Source organism: Carya illinoinensis, chromosome 3, assembly GCF_018687715.1.
Source record: "Carya illinoinensis cultivar Pawnee chromosome 3, C.illinoinensisPawnee_v1, whole genome shotgun sequence".
In the NCBI taxonomy this organism is placed as follows: Eukaryota; Viridiplantae; Streptophyta; class Magnoliopsida; order Fagales; family Juglandaceae; genus Carya; species Carya illinoinensis.
Genome location: NC_056754.1, coordinates 7,605,194 through 7,622,999, shown reverse-complemented (window position 1 = coordinate 7,622,999; position 17,806 = coordinate 7,605,194). Strand labels below are relative to the sequence as shown.

Genomic DNA, 17,806 nt, shown 5'->3' with positions numbered 1-17,806 from the left:
CTTTCTGCTCAAGTAATCTTGCTTCGGTTCTGTCAATTAGCTTTTCTGATCCTTTTCTCCTCTATTTCAATTCATCCAAAAAATAATAATAATAAGAAAATTGAAAATGAAGACCAAGGAACTTGTTGGTTCTCTCCTTTACAGTTTGCCTTGATTACAGATTGTCAGAACTGTACGTTTTAAGGCTTCCTGGGGCAGCCTGAGACTGGGGGGTGCGTATGATTTTTAATATGTTATATCATATAACTTATGGAAATTCTCATTCACATTGGAAATGTATAACATAGAAGGATAATAGGATTCCACATTATTTTGAGGAAAAAAATCTTCAAATTTATAATGATTAGAATAATCCCAATTGTATTGTTGATTGATCGTTTATAATTATAGACTTAGATGTGGTTTTCTTGGATCATTAAAATTTAAAAATGGTAGATTGAGCTCTTCTTGAATCGATGCTTCTTACTCTTCCCAAAACCAATTCTAACTCAGTACACTGTCACAAGCTGTATGGTCTTCCCACGAATCCTTCGATCACAAAATCCCCTAGTCTTATGTCCAACTCCATGTATTCGTTTCCCAACTCACTCCAAATTCCATGCTGGAAAAATCACCAAAAAATCTCATGTTTCCACAGGGTCGTAGAACTATATAACATCTATGCATGCTCTTAGCTCTTCTTGCTCTTGGAGTTCCTCAATCTCTTCCTCAGGCACAAAATCAATGTCTGGTAGATACCCGACCCACTTCATCTCCTCAGTTAGCATGTCAAGCTTCTCATATACATCTTTGCATCTAGGATGAGCCTTGTCACCAACAAGAAATGCGTGAACTTCATCTTTTACCTCTATCCAACTACAACCAGGTTCCTTCTTTAAATAATTTTGCCTCATTACTTTTCTCATCTCTGTAACCTCATCCCACATACCTGCATCAGCATAGATATTTGATAGCAGGACATAAACAGCAGAGTCTTGAGGGTCTAATTGCAGGATAAAATTGGCTGCTTTTTCTGCCACCTCTACATTCCCATGGATCTTGCAAATACTAAGCAGAGTTCTCCATATAACAGCATCAGCTTCAAAAGGCATCTCTTGAATAAGCTTCAAAGCCTCGTTAACTTTCCCAGACTTGCCTAATATATCGACCATACATGAATAATGCTCCAACTGAGGATTTAAACCATAGTCACTTAGCATGGATTGGAAGTAATGCAATCCTTTCTCAACATGTCCAATGTGACCACAAGCTCTGAGAACTGAAACAAAAGTAGCATGGTTTGGTTTCAAGTTTTCAAGCTGCATATTCTCAAAAGTTGCAAGGGCCTCTTCTCCAAGACCATGGTAAGCATAGCCACAAATCATGGCGTTCCATGTCACAGGATCTCGCCTAGGTGCTTTATTGAACATTAGTATGGAGTCTTGCATGTTCCCACATTTTGAGTACATATCGACAAGAGTGCTAGTTACATACACATCTGGTTGCAATTCCAGCTTAATGATTTGAGCATGGATTTGTTTCCCAAGTCCAACGGTGGCTAAATTAGCACAAGTATCCAGAACTGTTGCATATGTGAAGTTATCGGGGTTTATACCCTTCTCCAACATCTGAGAAAAGAATCTCTGAGCACTCTCACTTTGGTTTTGTAGCGAGAATCCAGAAATTATGGCATTCCACGAAACCATTGCTGGTTCATCTGTTCTATCATGGATCTTTTCTGCCTCTTCCATCATGCCACACTTGCAGTACATATCAACAAGAGCACCTCCAACAAATGACTTCAACCCCATTCTGGACTTGATAAGTCTGCCATGGATCTCCATGCCAAAGTGTAAAGCTTGCTGACCTGCACAAGCTTTTAAAACACTGCCATAGGTGAACTCATCAGGTTCCATTCTTGACATAAGCATTGAAACAAAGAGTGCAAGTGTTTCCTCTTCATTTTCATTCTGCTCATGAGCGACAATAATTGCATTCCAAGACACTGCATCTCTTTGTAGCATCTCATCAAACACACGACGAGCTTCAAAAAGAGCTCCACATTTACCATACATGTCCAACATGGCATTTGCCACACAAACATTTGACCTCAAACTACACTTAGCTGCTAATCCATGTAGTTGAAGCCCCTCCAAATTTCCTTTCATCACTCCACAAGCGCTAAGTGCAGCAGATATGCTTATCTCATCAAAACCAAGGCTACATTTCTGCAAAAGCCGAAATAGTTCTAGAGCTTCAAAACCTTGATCACTTCGAACATACCCCACAATAATGGCATTGTACGATTGCAAAGTGCGGGTTGGCAATGAGTTAAATAGCTTTCGAGCTTCAAGCATGCTGTAACATTTTGCATACATATCCAAAGTGGCAGTTCCCACAATGACATCAGATCCTAAGTCAGCCTTTAAGGCATGTCCATGCAACTGAGTACCTAACCTAAATGCAGATAACCCTGCACAGGACCTGAAAACACTAGCATAAATAGATTGACTAACACTGACTCCTGCCTTCTGCATCTTCTTGAACAGTTCAAAGCTCTCAATGAACTGATCATTCTGAACACAGCCAGCAATAACAGCGCTCCAAGAAACCCAATTCTTCTCAGGCATCTCGTGGAAAACAGAAAGAGAGTCATCTAATTTCTTACATTTGGCATACATATTTATGAGGGCACTTCCTGTTACCAAATCATTATCAAAACCTCTTCGCAGAGCATTTCCATGCATCTGAGTCCCCAAGACAAAGTCTTCCATGACAGAACACACTTTTAAAGAAACTGCAAATGTAGTTTCGTCGAACACCATCCCCATTCTCCCCATCATCATAAATATATCAATCGACTCTCGATAATCACCACTTTGCAAGTACCCCGAAATCAAAGAATTCCATGACACCACATCTCTCTCACGCATTGTATCAAAAAAGGACCGCGCAATCCCCATCTTCCGACATCCTGCGTATCCAAAAATCATCGTATTCCAAGATACCGTGTCCCGTGCCGGCATTCTATCAAACACATCAAAAGCATACTCCAAACTATGACACTTCACATACATTTGCATCAAACAATTTGTAACAAAGACGGTAGGCTGAAACCCAGTAACTATCATGCGTGCATGGCCTTGTTTTCCCGGACTTAGAGCTCGACGATCCGAGCATTCTTGGAAGATGTGGGAAAAGGTTTTCCACCTTCTGGGTGTTGTTTGGTCGAGCGCAACGGTACAAAATGTACAAACTTGCGGAGTTTTGAATAGGGACACCGAAGGGGAAGACGAAAACCTTAGTAACCGAAGATGAGGGAAGTGATGATGAGCCATTAACTATGGAAGCCATGCTTTCACGGGCTTTTTGACCGTCGAGGATCAGTCTTGGGCTCTTCACTTCTTTGCCTCCCTTCCATGGGCCCAACCAAACGCCGCCCCGCGTAAAAGACTTCGATTAGTCAGATGAAACCGTGTCTGTCTGGTTTTCGTTTGGTCAATTCAGATAATTAACGTTTTTAATAAGGAAAATGCCAGGCATATAATATTTGAAAAATGCTAATATGCTGCCCGAATTTACTTTTTCATTTTTATCGTTTATATATTTAAATTATTTTTAACTAATGATTAGAGAAATTAATTTTAGTATATTGGTATATTTTTATTTTTTAAAAATATTTAAATATGTTAAAAAAATAAAAAGAAAAATTATAAAAAAATAAAAAGTCAAATTTATATACGGTCATTGCTGGTCAGCAGCCTAACTCATAATATTTTTATTACTTTTTATGCAATTAGAAGGAGGAATATTTTTATTAAGTAATTTATAAAAAAAAATAATTGTATTTAAAAATTTTTACATCACACACTATCTATCTAACATAATTTAATTTAAAAAATAAATTTTAAAATTTAAATCTTCTAAATTAAATTATAACATATGAATAGCATGTGGTATAAAAACTTTTAAATATCACTACTCTTTATATAAATATCTTTATTTTAAAACCTATTTACATAAATGTCATTTTACAACTTCTAGGAAACTTCCTCCGATGTCTTTATCCCTTTCCATCATTGTCATTGAAAACTTTGTGTTGCTTTGCTGAGTGGAGATTTCTTGAGACCCTGAAGGAACCATCTCATTAGTGTAGCTATTTTATCTATGTTTTAAGGAGATTGCCTTGATATATACCTTGAGTCAAGGTTGGTGAGGACGTCCTATCAAAAGCTTTGAAGTAAAATTCAAGCATACATATAGCTTGATCATCATGAATTTAAGGCATCATCGTCTCCCTTTTCTTACCCCATAATCTATACTTTTAGAACAAACTCTAATAATTTAACGAGTAATGGTATACGTAAGTTCCAAACTTTTTTACCTCTTCCGTAGCAATTCCTGCTACATCCCATGTAGCGGGACTCATTTAAAAATAGAAGCACCGTGCCTGCTTGGCTGCTTTGAAGCTTCTCCCTCCTCGCCTTGTCCCATCTGATTGGACAATGTATATCGTCCTCAACTCACTCTGTGACTATAACATCTCCTGGTCACGTCTTAGTTAAGGTAATGTTTAGAAAGAAATTTAATTTCATCTCAATTTATTTTATTTTTAAATATTATTTAAATATAAATATTTTTAAATTAATCTTTATAATTTTTTTAAAAACTGTTAAATAAAAAATAATAATTAATTTTTTAAATCTTAAAATAAAAATAATATTATACTTTTATTATTCCATTTTTTCCTTTCTCATTTTCAAAATTTAATAAATACTTAACTCAAACTATCTCACTATTATTCAAAAATCATTTTATTAATATTTACAAAATTATCAATTCATCTCATTCCTCAAACATCCCCTAAAGGACTATAGGGTTTTCACCATTTTTGGGCATTACAAAAAATTTGACTCTTTTGAATCCCTTCAATCAGCTAGCTCATTTGTGCCTAAATTTTTGCCGCTGCAAAGTTTCACTATACATAATCTTAAAGTCTAGGTATAGATTTTAAGAAGTCAAGTTATTCGAATTCCAGATTGGATAGGAAAAACTAGATGAAATTTAATTGAATAGCCTTAATTACATATTTTACTCGTTTGATCACATAGTTTAGATGAGATGAGATAAAATATTTTAAATATTAGTGATATTTTTGAATTAAGATGATATGTGATTATTTTAAAAAAAATATGTGTTTAGATAATGAGATGAGATAAAATAATTTTTAATTTTTAGAATTTGATAAAGTGGAAATAATTAATAGGTAATAGTTATGAATATATTAATAAAAATTAATATTTATGAGTAATTAAAAAATCTATCATAAATAAATTGAAATCCAAAAATATTTTTTTTTGTTATTGGCCGAAATTACTTATATTCCAAAAAATTGAAATATTTTTAACATATTATTTTAATTATGATCTATTTACTTTTTTAATTATAAATTAGAATAATTTTAATTATTATAATAAATAATTATATATATTAAAAATGTGGTAGATATTTTTGAAAAATGAGAAGTAAAAAAAAATTAAAATGGTATTAAAAAATGACAAATGATGTGTACGGCAAGGGAAAAAAATTATATATATATATATATATTAAATAATAGTGTTGAGAAATGGCAAGTGGCGTGCACGTTCGGTCCCAGCACGTTTCGTCACAAAAATATATGTGTTAAGAGGAGGACTGCGCGTCACTGAAAAAGACACTGCTTTTGTACTGTTTACTTAATTTTTACTGTATATTATTAGACAATAATTACATTTATTAAAAATAGACTGAGATGAGATATAATTATGCATTTAGCCGTTTGGAAAGAGAGATTAACCAACCGTACAGTTGGGCCGGTTAAACCGGGATTGTCCTTATCTGTATTTGACTATCCGAGTAAAAAATTAAAAGCCTCTAATTCATCTGATTTTTATAAAAAAATTAAGTGAACAATCATGACGTGGCGAGAATCCAGAGACGATAGTACTGACCAGACGAAGAGTTTGATCGCAGAGAATCCAAACCGCCCAGTATAAGAAGAATTAGTCCGTCCGCACCCTAATACGTTCCCAAGGAATTAGTCCAATAAAACCCTAATAATATTCCAAATTCCAGATTCTGAAGTTCTGTTCGATTCAATTCAACCATGTCGCAGTTCGACGAATTCACTCTCCATGAACCAGACCCGAGCCCAACCGACCCTCATGCACATTCTCATACCCAATCCATCGATCCCCTCGCACGTCGCCGTACATTTATTTCCTCCGTCACCGACCGCAACCCTTTTGATTCCCAAAGTTATGACTCTGATTGGTTTTCCGATTTGGGCTCCGCCTCGGACCGGGACGTGGGCCGCTTCCTCAACGATCTCTTCGAGCGCCGATCTGATGATGGTTATGATTTACACGCTTTCGATGTTCCTGGCTCGGGCTCCGACCCCTTTTCCGAGTTCGAGTTCGAGTTCGCAAATGGTGGTGAATTCGGATCGGATCAAGAGGAACTTCCGGGTATAGGGTTTGGATTTGAAATTGAATTCGATGCGCAGTACTCAGCTGGCGATGGTCTCCGCGTTGCTGGACTTGATTCTGAGTCGGACCCGAGTGTGGAATTCAATTCCGAGGATTCGAATTTTCGCTTGGAAAACTTTTGTTTGGAGGAGCAGAGGACTGGGCTTGAGGGTTTCGAATGGGAGGAAGTTGAGGAAGGCGTTTTTAATCAGAGAGAAAACCTAGGCATAATGGTCGAGGGGGTCGAAGAGTTATCGGTTGGTTCATCCGAAGAAGTAGGGGTGCGAAATCTTGAGTGGGAAATTCTATTAGGTGCGAATATGAGGTTAGAACGTGCATTTGATGCGGATTCAGATTCGGATTCGTATCTAGCGGCATTTCAGGATGAATATGATGCGGAACCGGCTGAATATGATACCATTTTTGGGCGATTTGGGGATAACGGAAGGGGCAGCCCTCCGGCAGCGAAAAGGGTTGTGGAGAATCTTCCTTTTGTGGAGTTAACGGTGGAGGAATTGCAGACTAACGCTTTGGTCTGTGCAGTTTGTAAGGACGCGATTGTAGTGGAGGAAAAGGTGAGGCGGCTTCCCTGTTCTCATTATTATCACGGGGATTGCATTGTGCCGTGGTTGAGTATAAGGAATACCTGTCCTGTTTGTCGGTATGAATTACCCACCGAGGATACGGAGTAGAGGGTTGGAGGTGGTGGGGGCGGTGGCAGTGGGGAAATGCGCGTCGAGGAGCTGGGCTTGCAGGTTAGCTAATTGCTATTTTTGTTTTCTCTGTGTAAATGCTGTTTTTTCGGATATAGTCTCATCTCTTTCTGAATTGATGAGAACGACGCTTGTAATGGTTTTGATGTACTTACATGTTATATAGCTTTCTTATCTTATTGGTTAGTAATTGGGGATTATTTAAAAAAGGCAAGCGCAAAGTTAATATATATAGCTCTTTATATATATATATATATATATTTCTTTGATCAGTAAATCAGAATTTTATTGATGAGAACTAGGCATAGCTCAGGCACATGGGACATATACAAGAGCAACACCTGTACCTGATTGGCTAGGGATACGAGGAAGTCATGAATGTTCAGACCATTGAAGTCTAGTATAATCGACCAATGGAGTAAAGTGTATATAGCTGCTCTTTATATATAACTATCAAATGTGCTCCTTGGAATTTTCTTGGAAAGAAATTACTCTTCATTCGAGCTTAACTGGTGCTTTTGCATTGTAATATGTATATTCATCAAATTTGATCGTGTTCATTGAAAGAAGTGTTCAATTTGTGATTCAGTGGCTTCTTAGGCAGCTTATACTAATCTTGTCAATCTTTCAGTGGTTTGTCGAAGTTACAGTGGATATTCTCTTGAAATGATTTAGGTAAATCTTTGCAAAATTCCAAAGGTCAATTGAAAATACTCCTATAGTTTAATGTGCATTAATGTTTCAATTTTGCCAAATTATTGAACCTTACAAACCCAACCATACATGATTTTATGAATTCTGACATTAATTTGGACGGTAGGATGGACATTTTATATTGAATCAATTTGATGTTGCTTGCTAAATTTGTAGTTTATGAGGGACACTTCAAATGACCAGTTGCTTCTTTGGTCCCATTTTGTTTGCCATTCTTTCCATTTTGGGGTGCCCATGATTGATCTTCACGTTCAACATCAAAATAATAATAACAATAACAATAACAATAATAATAATAATTCATACTCATGTCCCCAAACTTTTATTATTAATGGAAGCATCAAACGGTCGATAGTTTCCCCACTTTTCTTTCACCTGCAATGATAATTCACCACCACTACATGCCTCCTCCTCATATTATCCATAATTAATATTTTGTAGAGCTGCCATCCGCGCAAATTCCACTTTTGAGGCAAAGCTTTCCAGCTATTTACTTTTCCAAGGAAAGGATTGTTCAGCCAAAAGGTTTAGGATTTGATAAAAAGAATTAACGCAAACTGCTTTTTACTCTAGAGTTGTAATGACCCGGCTCAATAATTCTTAGGTCAGAATATTGATAATTTTTATTGGGTCTCAATTATATTTAATGAGCCATATTGATAAGTCCATGAGCAATAAATTATTGAGATTGATTAAGTGTTTTAATTAGGCTCAACAACTAGGTTAAATCCCATTTATTATTTATTAAATGAGTTAGACTCGTTTTAGAACTTAAAGATTGGATATTAAAAAATCTATTTTAATTTAAACTCATCATTGATTGAAGTTCCCTACACAGTCTTAGTCATTCTCAATCTTACATTGAATGAACTACTAGATCATGTTTTTAAATTCAAACTCTCTTCTTGAATGATCGTGACCGAGTCCAAATTGAATTCGAACTTGTCGGCATTCTATTTCAACAGGGATACAACTCTACAACTACAAGTCATTTTCATGTTAAAACTCTTTAAACGAGTTCAACTCAAATTGGTCGTCATCTCCCAAATCTCTTTATAAATATCTGCCTTTGGTGTGTTATTTGGGGAAAAAAAAAATCATAAACCTCCCAATCTAGCACCGTGATCGATTTTGTGTTGGAAATTTTAGGAAGCAACTCTACAAGGTATAAATTAAATTAACATACGTTAGCTAGTTATATATATTATTATTAAAACTAGTTCTTTCAAAACCAGTGTTTACGTTATGATGGGTTTCTTACTGAGTCATCGACTCATTTTAGTTTGTTTTTATGTTTTTAAACCACCATAAGTCATAATATTTATGAAGGTAGAGCTGCAAGATGAGACTTAGTTCAAGGAGGCATGACAGTGACCTAGATCATGTACATGGATTTTTAATTATGATTTTTTAATGGCACAGACTTCGAGAAATTTTAATAATACTTCCATGCGTACTCTTTTATGATCTTAGTATTTTTTCGATAAAGAAAGATTTTATAGAATCTTTGCATCTAGAGGAAGGTTTTTTTTTTTTTTTTTTTTAAGTCAAGGTCAGTAGTAGCATTTTGGCTCCCGTGAATTTTTAAAAGTGTTTTTATTATTAAAACTAGGGAGCAGGGTGTTACAAGAGCAGATCCACCATGTTTCATCCTCACATTTTTCCCCTTATTCGATGTGAATATAGGAGGTTGAAGAGACCAATTTCACTTTCCGATCCCTGCACTAGTCTGATAAAGGTGAGACTCCATGGTGGAATCTCTCCTTTATGTTTTAAAACAAAGACTTACAAGGATTTGATGCTTACTTTGAAGTTTTGAACCACTCAGAACAAAAGAGGGAAAGCTTATGGAAACAATTTCCTTTTGTTTTCATGTGAAAGAAATGTTTGATGTTCCCCCGGCTGCTTGAATATGCAAATATTGACACCCAAAAGGGGATGGAGGAGTAAAATATAATTTTTGGAGGTTTTATAAAAAACAATTGCTCATGTTAAAATCATTTCTGTAAATATATATTCCTACTGGGAAAGATCTTAGGAGATGGTTCTGGTCTGTCACCTTTTATAAAGGCAGAGCTTAAGTAAAATGTCAATCTTGAAGATTAAATGGATCATTTATTAATCTTCATAGTTAAAATCTTTGGGACCTTGCTGTTGTATGGGTTAAATAATTGTGGAAATAATTTAAAGATTTTAATAAGGAAAATTGCAACACTCTTTTTTTGTCTTTATAGATGCTAGGCATAGCCTACCAAGTAAGCTGCCCCATTGTTTATGAATTTCTAAACTAGATTTTAGATCCCTTTTGGTGTTGATTCTATATGAACGATTCCTTTAAACTACTATCAAATTCATTAAAGTCAGTAGGGCACTGGATTTGGGGCCTGGTTCATGTGTTTTTATGAGTTGTGATTTTTGTGATTGTTTACCAGTGCTTAATGGCCCTATATGAACACAACCTAATATTTAGCGTTTGATATGTCACAAACAGGAAATTTATTGCACTGTTTATAAGCAAGCGGGGATTTTATTAAAAAAACTCAAAAGGGTATAGCCCACGTAAAACTTTTAGCATTTATCTCTGTTGTAATCTTAGTAATGCTTGCCAAAGTGGGAAAACTTTTTGGTGTTTTTGAATAGAATATCTAAAGTCCTTTTTTTGTTAAGTCATCCAAAGTTCTTGAACTCTGTGGAAATGGTTGTTTGTTTTTTATCAGTCCTTTGGTTGTAGAAGGAAAGATTTGTGGAAATGGTTGTTATTCATTACCGTTTAAGCAAGAAAGATTGCTTAGCTAGGGAGAGGATGACAAAGTTCGGTTCTATTTTAATGTAAATATAGTTTGCCAAAAGTCATCTCTCGTTTAAATGATTTTGAGAAGTGGCATTAATCATATCCAGTTGAATGTTCTTTGAATTCTTTTTGTGACACCCTCATATGATAAGATTGAGGATAGGTGGTGTATGAGATCGTACATTGCTTGGGAAGGAGAATTTATTGCTTTTTATAAGGTTCCAATGGGACTCTAATTGTATCATTGACTAGTCTTTTTGGAGTATAGGCCATGTGGTTTGGGTCTTCCATCGGAGTGTTATAAATGTAATACCCTATATGATAAGAATACGAGTAGGTGGTGTATGGGATCCCACATTGTTTGGAAATGAGAAGTTCTTGCTCTTTATAAGGTTCCAATGGAGTTCTAATTGTATCATTAACTAGTCTTTTTGGAGTATAGACCATGTGGTTTGGGTCTTCTATTGGGGCGTTACAAATGATATCAAATCCTATCCCAATCGGAAATGTGGGATTCGAGCTGTGCCACCTACAACAGATAGGCCCAACGAGGACGTCGGGAATTTAAGGGGGGGTAGATTGTGATACCCTATATGATAAGAATATGAGTAGGTGGTGTATGAGATCCCACATTGCTTGGAGATGAGAAGTTTTTGTTCTTTATTAGGTTCTAATGGGGCTCCAATTGTATCATTGACTAGTCTTTTTGGAGTATAAGCCATGTGGTTTGGGTCTTACATTGGGGCATTACGAATAAACCTATCCTAACCAGAAATGTGGGACTTGATCTGTGCCATCTACGATGAGCAGGCCTGACGAGGACGTCGAAAATTTAAGGGGGGCAGATTTTGATACCCCCATATGATAAGATTGTGGGTAAGTGGTGTATGGGATCCCACATTGCTTGGGAAGGTGAAATTCTTTCTCTTTGTAAGGTTTCAATGGAGCTCCAATTGTATCATTGACTAGTCCTTTTGGAGTATAGGCCATGTGGTTTGGGCCTTCCATTGGGGTGTTACACTTTTTTTTCCTACAAAAAATACAAGGTACCTCCCTATATACTGAAATTACATTTTACGTCGCTTCTAAAAAAAGTGGTGCTAAACCTCTCGCTGCTTTGGGTTAAATCTAAGTTGTTAACTATTTAATCCAAAGTAATAAAATATATTCGTGTGATTTGCATGTGACTCAGGCTTATCATAGAAATTTGTGTCTTCAATTGTCTTAGACCAACGCTCTCTCTGCCTATCTCTCTCTCTCTCTCTCTCTCTCTCTCTCTCTCTCTCCATATATATATATCCAATATGGAAACGATTCAGGATGAAGAAAGGCCAGTTGGTTTGTGTAAAGGACGAGCTGAGTTTTTCTGGCAGAGGAAATGGCGATTCTGTTTTGGCTTTTTGACTTATGGAGAAGATGAGGGAGAAGAACTTGGTATTGAGCATGCTATTTGTGAATCAAATTGCTTCTGTTCTGATTACCATAGCAGTCTCAACTCCTATAAGTTCCCATTCGAAATTTTGCTTAGCATGTAGGAATCTTTGCCACCCGTAAATGGGGTTCTAGTGAAGTGGGCTTCTGAAGTGAGGCTCATAGCATCTTAACATTGGATTGATTGATTGTCGGCAGTGCTGTAGGGATGAAGGGTAATTGGGGGTTTCTTTATGCAAGTTTTGATGCGGGGATTGCTTGTAATGGGTTTACCAGTATTATATGATGATTAGATGATAATGGCTTTATATTTGGTTACATGGTGATGATTGCGATGGTGGTAGCGAAGGTGAATTTGGTGGTTGGTGTTGTTTGTATTAGCTGCAGTGAATGGTGGTGTTTTGCAGTAGTGGATTCTTGACTATATGCTTGATTGACTGATGCGGTAGGGCTTGATAGGAGTAGATCTAGAATTTCTTTTGCCAAGTATTGAAATTTCTTATTAGATCAGATTGCATACTTTTGGTCTTGGGTGAGTTTTTTTGGCTTTTGCAGCAAAATTAAGGAGGAAGCCCGACGGTAAGAAATGACAGTTGATGATTACTGTGTAAGATCTATTCTAATTGTTTTCCTTTTATTGGTCCGTTAACTCAAATGCAAGTTATGTGCGCTTCTTCTGCTAGTTTGGATGGAGAAGTTGATGGTTTCCATACTTTTGATAAGTAAGTTGATGGTTTAATACAATCCAAAGCAGATGGGGGTAGTGTCACTCTTTGCAAGTGAAGGAGGTTAACTGTAACTAGGTCCTAGCACAAGGTGGTAAATTGTAATTTTTTTTTTTCTCATCAATTATTATGTGTTGGTGTTTAATTTGTGCTTAGTTTTGGCTGATTCTTTTGCTTAGTGCCAACTCCTATTACCGTTTAGACCAATTTCAGTACCTCCGTATGAATATCAATTTAACTCTGGATTTTGATTTTCAGCACCTAGGGTAGAAATCGAAATCATGATGAGCCGATAAAAAATTATTCCTATAAAAAATTGTTAATCATTATGACCAAATAAGAAAGGAAAAAAATAAAAAATATAGAAGTTCATTACATATCATTAAGGCACACAACATAATTTGAATTTTCCATAATGGCTTCTCTCAATGTCTTCTTACCACTTAAATGAATTTGGAAGTTGGATGCCTTTTTGGGAAATTTACCCAAGTTTTATTTTGCTTGTGTATGACTTTGAATCTCTCTCTTTTTATAGGTTGAACTTTATTTCTATGGGCCATAGCTGTAGACTTTTAATGACTTGATTTTCATGACTTTCTTGTTTCCATCGCTTCTACCTAGATAGGTCTTACCTCTTGTATACCTTCTCGTGTACTTGGGCTATGCCTATCATTATTAATACAATCGTTTACTTATTAAAAAAAAATGGTTGGACTAGGTCTCTCTTTTTTTATTACTTGGCCGGAATCTAATCTGGGATACTATTCATTTGAAAAGCATGTTCTATGTATATAAATTTCTCTTGATTTTTCAACCTTTTTCTGTCATATCCATGCTTTTTTTCTCAAAAAAAGTTGAATATATCCATGCTTTATTTCTCAAAAAAGTTGGCTAACTTTTGTGCAATCGCCAGAAAATCTGATTCTTCTAGCTAGGCAGAAAATCACTCCCAAGTTTCCTGCACTCGAGTATTCCTTCTGCTATTTTCTGGGAGTCATACATTTTATTTTATCGTGGTTAATCTTAAGCCAAGCAGTAGAGTTAAACGGGAAACAGAACTCTGGTGTTAAGACACAGATTTGAGTGGAACTAATTTTAAGTTTTGATGGCTAATATCATTGGAAAAGATCACTTGTGCAATTACGGGTTATATTATCTGATTTACTTTGGAGTCCATTTGCCACTTTCTATTCTATTTGGGTCTGCTGCTTAAGAATGTTGCTAAACAATATAACTTTCCATGGTTTCGAGTAAATGGCTGATCATTAGCTTTACTGATTTGGGAGTGTTTGCCAAAGGGGTTACCAACCCCAGTGTAGGAGAGTATAAAACGCTCTATATAAGCTGCAGATTTGTGAGGAAGCTCGGCTGGCAAAGGTTTAGATGATATTAAGCGAATAAGTGGCAGAATTTTCCCATAGGGACACTAATGCTGTTAGACTTAAGAACTGCATTATGAACTTTTGATAGGGAGAATTGCAACATCATCAAACGTTTGAGGAAAATTGTATATTTATTTAGGGGGTTCTAGGAGTGCTGTAATTGCTGATGATAATAACCCCTAATACTTGTTACTTTTCTGCCGACACAATTGCGTTATCAGACGTAGGAGGGTTATGTTATGGATATATTGCTTGCGTTTCTATGGTTTTTCTACTTGTAGGGCTACAATATGGTTGGACTTATTCTACAACTAATGTTACGTATTTTGATACGATCGAAGGTTATGTTAACTGATGAGCTAGCTAATATGAAACATAGGCCCCCAAAAACTTCGGCTTTTTGTCCAATCTTAAATGTCCGATGGCTGTCTCTATGTTTGTGTGAGATATAGCAAGTGGGGGGGTGGAGACGAGTCATTTCAACTACGGCAGGTAATGCAGTCCACTCACAAGCGTGGTGGATGATGTTCAGCCATTTCTGCCATTTTTGTTTGTTCTTTACATTGATTGCTTGGAACACCAATGGTTGATGCTGCAATCCAGACTTGATTTAATTTCTGACGACTAGCTGAGAGAGAGAGAGAGAGAGAGAGAGAGAGAGAGAGAGAGAGAGAGATGAATCGTGGGTGTTTTAGCAAGGACACCAATTGGTGTTCAAATTGTCGTATTCGTATATTTGTCACCCTTTTAACCATTGTAGTGTCATTTCAGGCTCCAACATCTTCCCATTTCTTTGGTTATGATCATTAGCCATATCGTTTTCGGTTTCAGAGAGAATTACTTGGGTTGAGGTTCGGCCCTATTGGGCACTAATACTTAATTAAGCCTTTTAAATTCATTATTCAAATCACTAATACTGTTGGGAAAAAAGGGGATTCTATCTAGGTGATATTGGGCACCTTTTACTGTTGTCAAGTAGTCTTTATATATATATATATATATATATATATATTGGGTTAGGTTATATTTTGTTATTATGAAAAGAAAAAACAAATTGAAAAAGAAAAACGTGCAAGTTTTGTGCAATTGGCTCTTGTTCGCTTTTCAGAAGGTCTTCAGGTGATCTGAAAAGCCAGACCAATGTCTCATTGGGGGCATATTTATAATATATATATATATATATATATATATAAATATAATATTTTTTTAATTAGGTGTCAGTCTCTGTTAGTTGCCACTAGCCAACAGATCAGTTGGAGAGAGTTGGATGAGAAAATTAACACACTACTCAACCCTATTATGATCATTTATATTGATAATATTTTTAGAGTTTTGCTTATTATATATATATATATATAATGGCTCAAACCTATGTCAACTAATTAATTAGTTATATTAATATATTTTATTTAATATATTTAGTTATCGATGCGCTATAGATAAGTTTGACCGGGTAATATTGACTAACATGATGACTAAGATGCTTAATTAATATGCAATTGAATTTGTTGAATTATTGGAGTTAATGATCTAAACCAAAGTTATCTGATCATCCTTGTAACAAATCAAAAGAGTTACTTATAAATCCACCCACATTACCATGATCGATCTGTTCTACTATGAAATGTAATGTGGGTACGTCACTAGCTAGCTAGCAATTAAACGTACACATTACAAAACAAAACAAAAAAAAAAAAATACAAAGAAACAAAGTTGTCGTTGTCAGTAATGGAGAGAGAGTCCTATGGCTCTCATAGTGTCCCATGAGAGGCTTGCAATCAAACAAAGCACTCACTTCCTCTAGAATTAATTCTGTGACATTCATGTTTGTGTGGCCCTCAAGAAGTGGCTTTGGTACAAATTTTCTACAGATTCTCCCAACCCCCCATCTGATTCGGAGGATATTTCTTTTAGGGTTGTGGGGCCTAAAGTTTTATTATTACTTCAATCATTTTGAGGTTGAAATTTAATGTTTTGGGAAGGAAATCATGTTCATTTTGCAATGGTACTACTGGCAACCTTTGTTTTGCTTTTGCCTTTGGGACGTTTGCAGCTTGCTGCTTGCTTTTATAGCTGCTTATATCTGCTTGCAGCTTCTTGCTTAGTTTTGGTTGCAACTGGTGGTTCCTGCCCTCCCAACTTCATTAACCCTACACAAACCGACAGGTTGCAGTTCCCATGAACATTGCATTGCCTCCCCCAAAGTATTATATATATATCATGTATATATATATATATATCTATAGATAGAGGAAATCAAAGATAGATCAACTTGAATAGTTTGTAATTAATTCTATATATCCATTTTGTAAGGTCTTGGGTGCATGCTTTAATTTGGCTTCTCTCATAACTAAAAAAGATAAAAAAAAAAGTTTTGGGTCCAAGATATATAACTCCTCCATTTTATGCTTCAAACAGATGATGATATACCATGATGACAAGAAATATTGGTCAAGAAGAACTGGAATCTGGATTGGGAACGTGGAGTTGGTGAGATATATACTTGAAAGACACCATGCTAGAATATTATATAGATCAATGGTGTTGGCAGATAGCTAGATGCCAAACAAACAAAATCAAAAGAAGCATGCATATATATATATGTATATGTATATGTATATGTGTATGTAGGACAAACATTGAAACTACTCATGCATTATGATCAGAGGATGGTTGCCAGAATTAATGTCTCTAGGAAAGGGTGCATATCGATCGCCATTTATATATAACCATTCGATAGATAATTGATGAGGCATATATAATTAATATATATATATATATATATATATTTTTCAGTACGATTGTAGTAGTACTAGCTACTTGATGATTAGATTGAGGATCTTTTGTTTTCACACTTGTCGTGGAGTACTGCAGATCGAGCCGGCAGGCGTGTCGAGCTCAGGTTGGGGGATTGAGTCGGAAGGTGCATGCATGGCGACCAGCTCGAGCGGAAATCATCTGCCTTTATCTCAGCACTTTTTATTTTCTACTGTTGATCTCTAAACCTAATTCTTTGTTTAATACAAAGTATAGCTAGCTAGGTTAGTGGGCGTGCATTGGCAAAAGACGACATTCAATATTCATTCATATATATATACATATATGATCCTTAATTAATTAATCACCTATTATTTGGTAAAATTAATTAATAATATATATATTTTGTCTCATTTCGCTATCGTTCACACGCAGGATTATTAACCTTACATGGGAAATAAATTACAAGGACTAGAACATGACCGTCAACTTCGATCTTTTGTTTAATATATACAAAATTATTAATTATAACGTTGGTTAGTGGGTATTGATCATAAAAATGACATTGATCTTCCATTATAAATTATTAATTAATTACTATCATGTCATGAGATTAATTATATATATATATATATATATATATAATTATCTCACGCATTTTTCTATCGTAATTCATACGCAGGAACCTTGGAAAAATGACCAGTATTCCAGTAATTAAAGTTCTCTTAATACCTAAAATAATCAAATTAATAGATATTGGTTCATAATTATAATATCAATCGGCCTTTTCTTCTCTCGATCTTTAATT

At 35.6% G+C, this 17,806-nt stretch overlaps 2 protein-coding genes across 4 annotated transcripts; one reads left to right on the top strand and one right to left on the bottom strand.

Moving 5' to 3' along the window:
* Positions 1 to 310: 310 nt before the first annotated feature.
* On the bottom strand, positions 311 to 3,479 carry LOC122302988 (pentatricopeptide repeat-containing protein At3g02330, mitochondrial). Its single transcript, XM_043114499.1, has one exon. It carries the CDS (start codon positions 3,315 to 3,317, stop codon positions 648 to 650), a length of 2,670 nt encoding a protein of 889 aa, XP_042970433.1. The 5' UTR covers positions 3,318 to 3,479; the 3' UTR covers positions 311 to 647.
* A 2,549-nt stretch (positions 3,480 to 6,028) lies between these two features.
* On the top strand, positions 6,029 to 16,923 carry LOC122302987 (E3 ubiquitin-protein ligase CIP8). 3 transcript variants are annotated; one of them, XM_043114498.1, is made up of 2 exons: positions 6,029 to 7,240; positions 16,660 to 16,923. In XM_043114498.1, the coding sequence occupies exon 1, from the start codon at positions 6,125 to 6,127 to the stop codon at positions 7,175 to 7,177; it is 1,053 nt and encodes a 350-aa protein (XP_042970432.1). In that variant the 5' UTR covers positions 6,029 to 6,124; the 3' UTR covers positions 7,178 to 7,240; positions 16,660 to 16,923. The 3 variants fall into 3 exon arrangements, with proteins under 3 accessions (XP_042970432.1, XP_042970431.1, XP_042970430.1); XM_043114497.1 differs by lacking the exon at positions 16,660 to 16,923 and adding an exon at positions 7,512 to 7,786; XM_043114496.1 differs by lacking the exon at positions 16,660 to 16,923 and adding an exon at positions 7,501 to 7,786.
* The last annotated feature ends 883 nt before the right edge of the window (positions 16,924 to 17,806 follow it).

What these genes read in the sequence shown, in the direction of transcription:
- LOC122302988 (XM_043114499.1), bottom strand. Translation starts at nt 3,317, where the DNA reads ATGGCTCATCATCACTTCCCTCATCTTCGGTTACTAAGGTTTTCGTCT.
- LOC122302987 (XM_043114498.1), top strand. Translation starts at nt 6,125, where the DNA reads ATGTCGCAGTTCGACGAATTCACTCTCCATGAACCAGACCCGAGCCCA.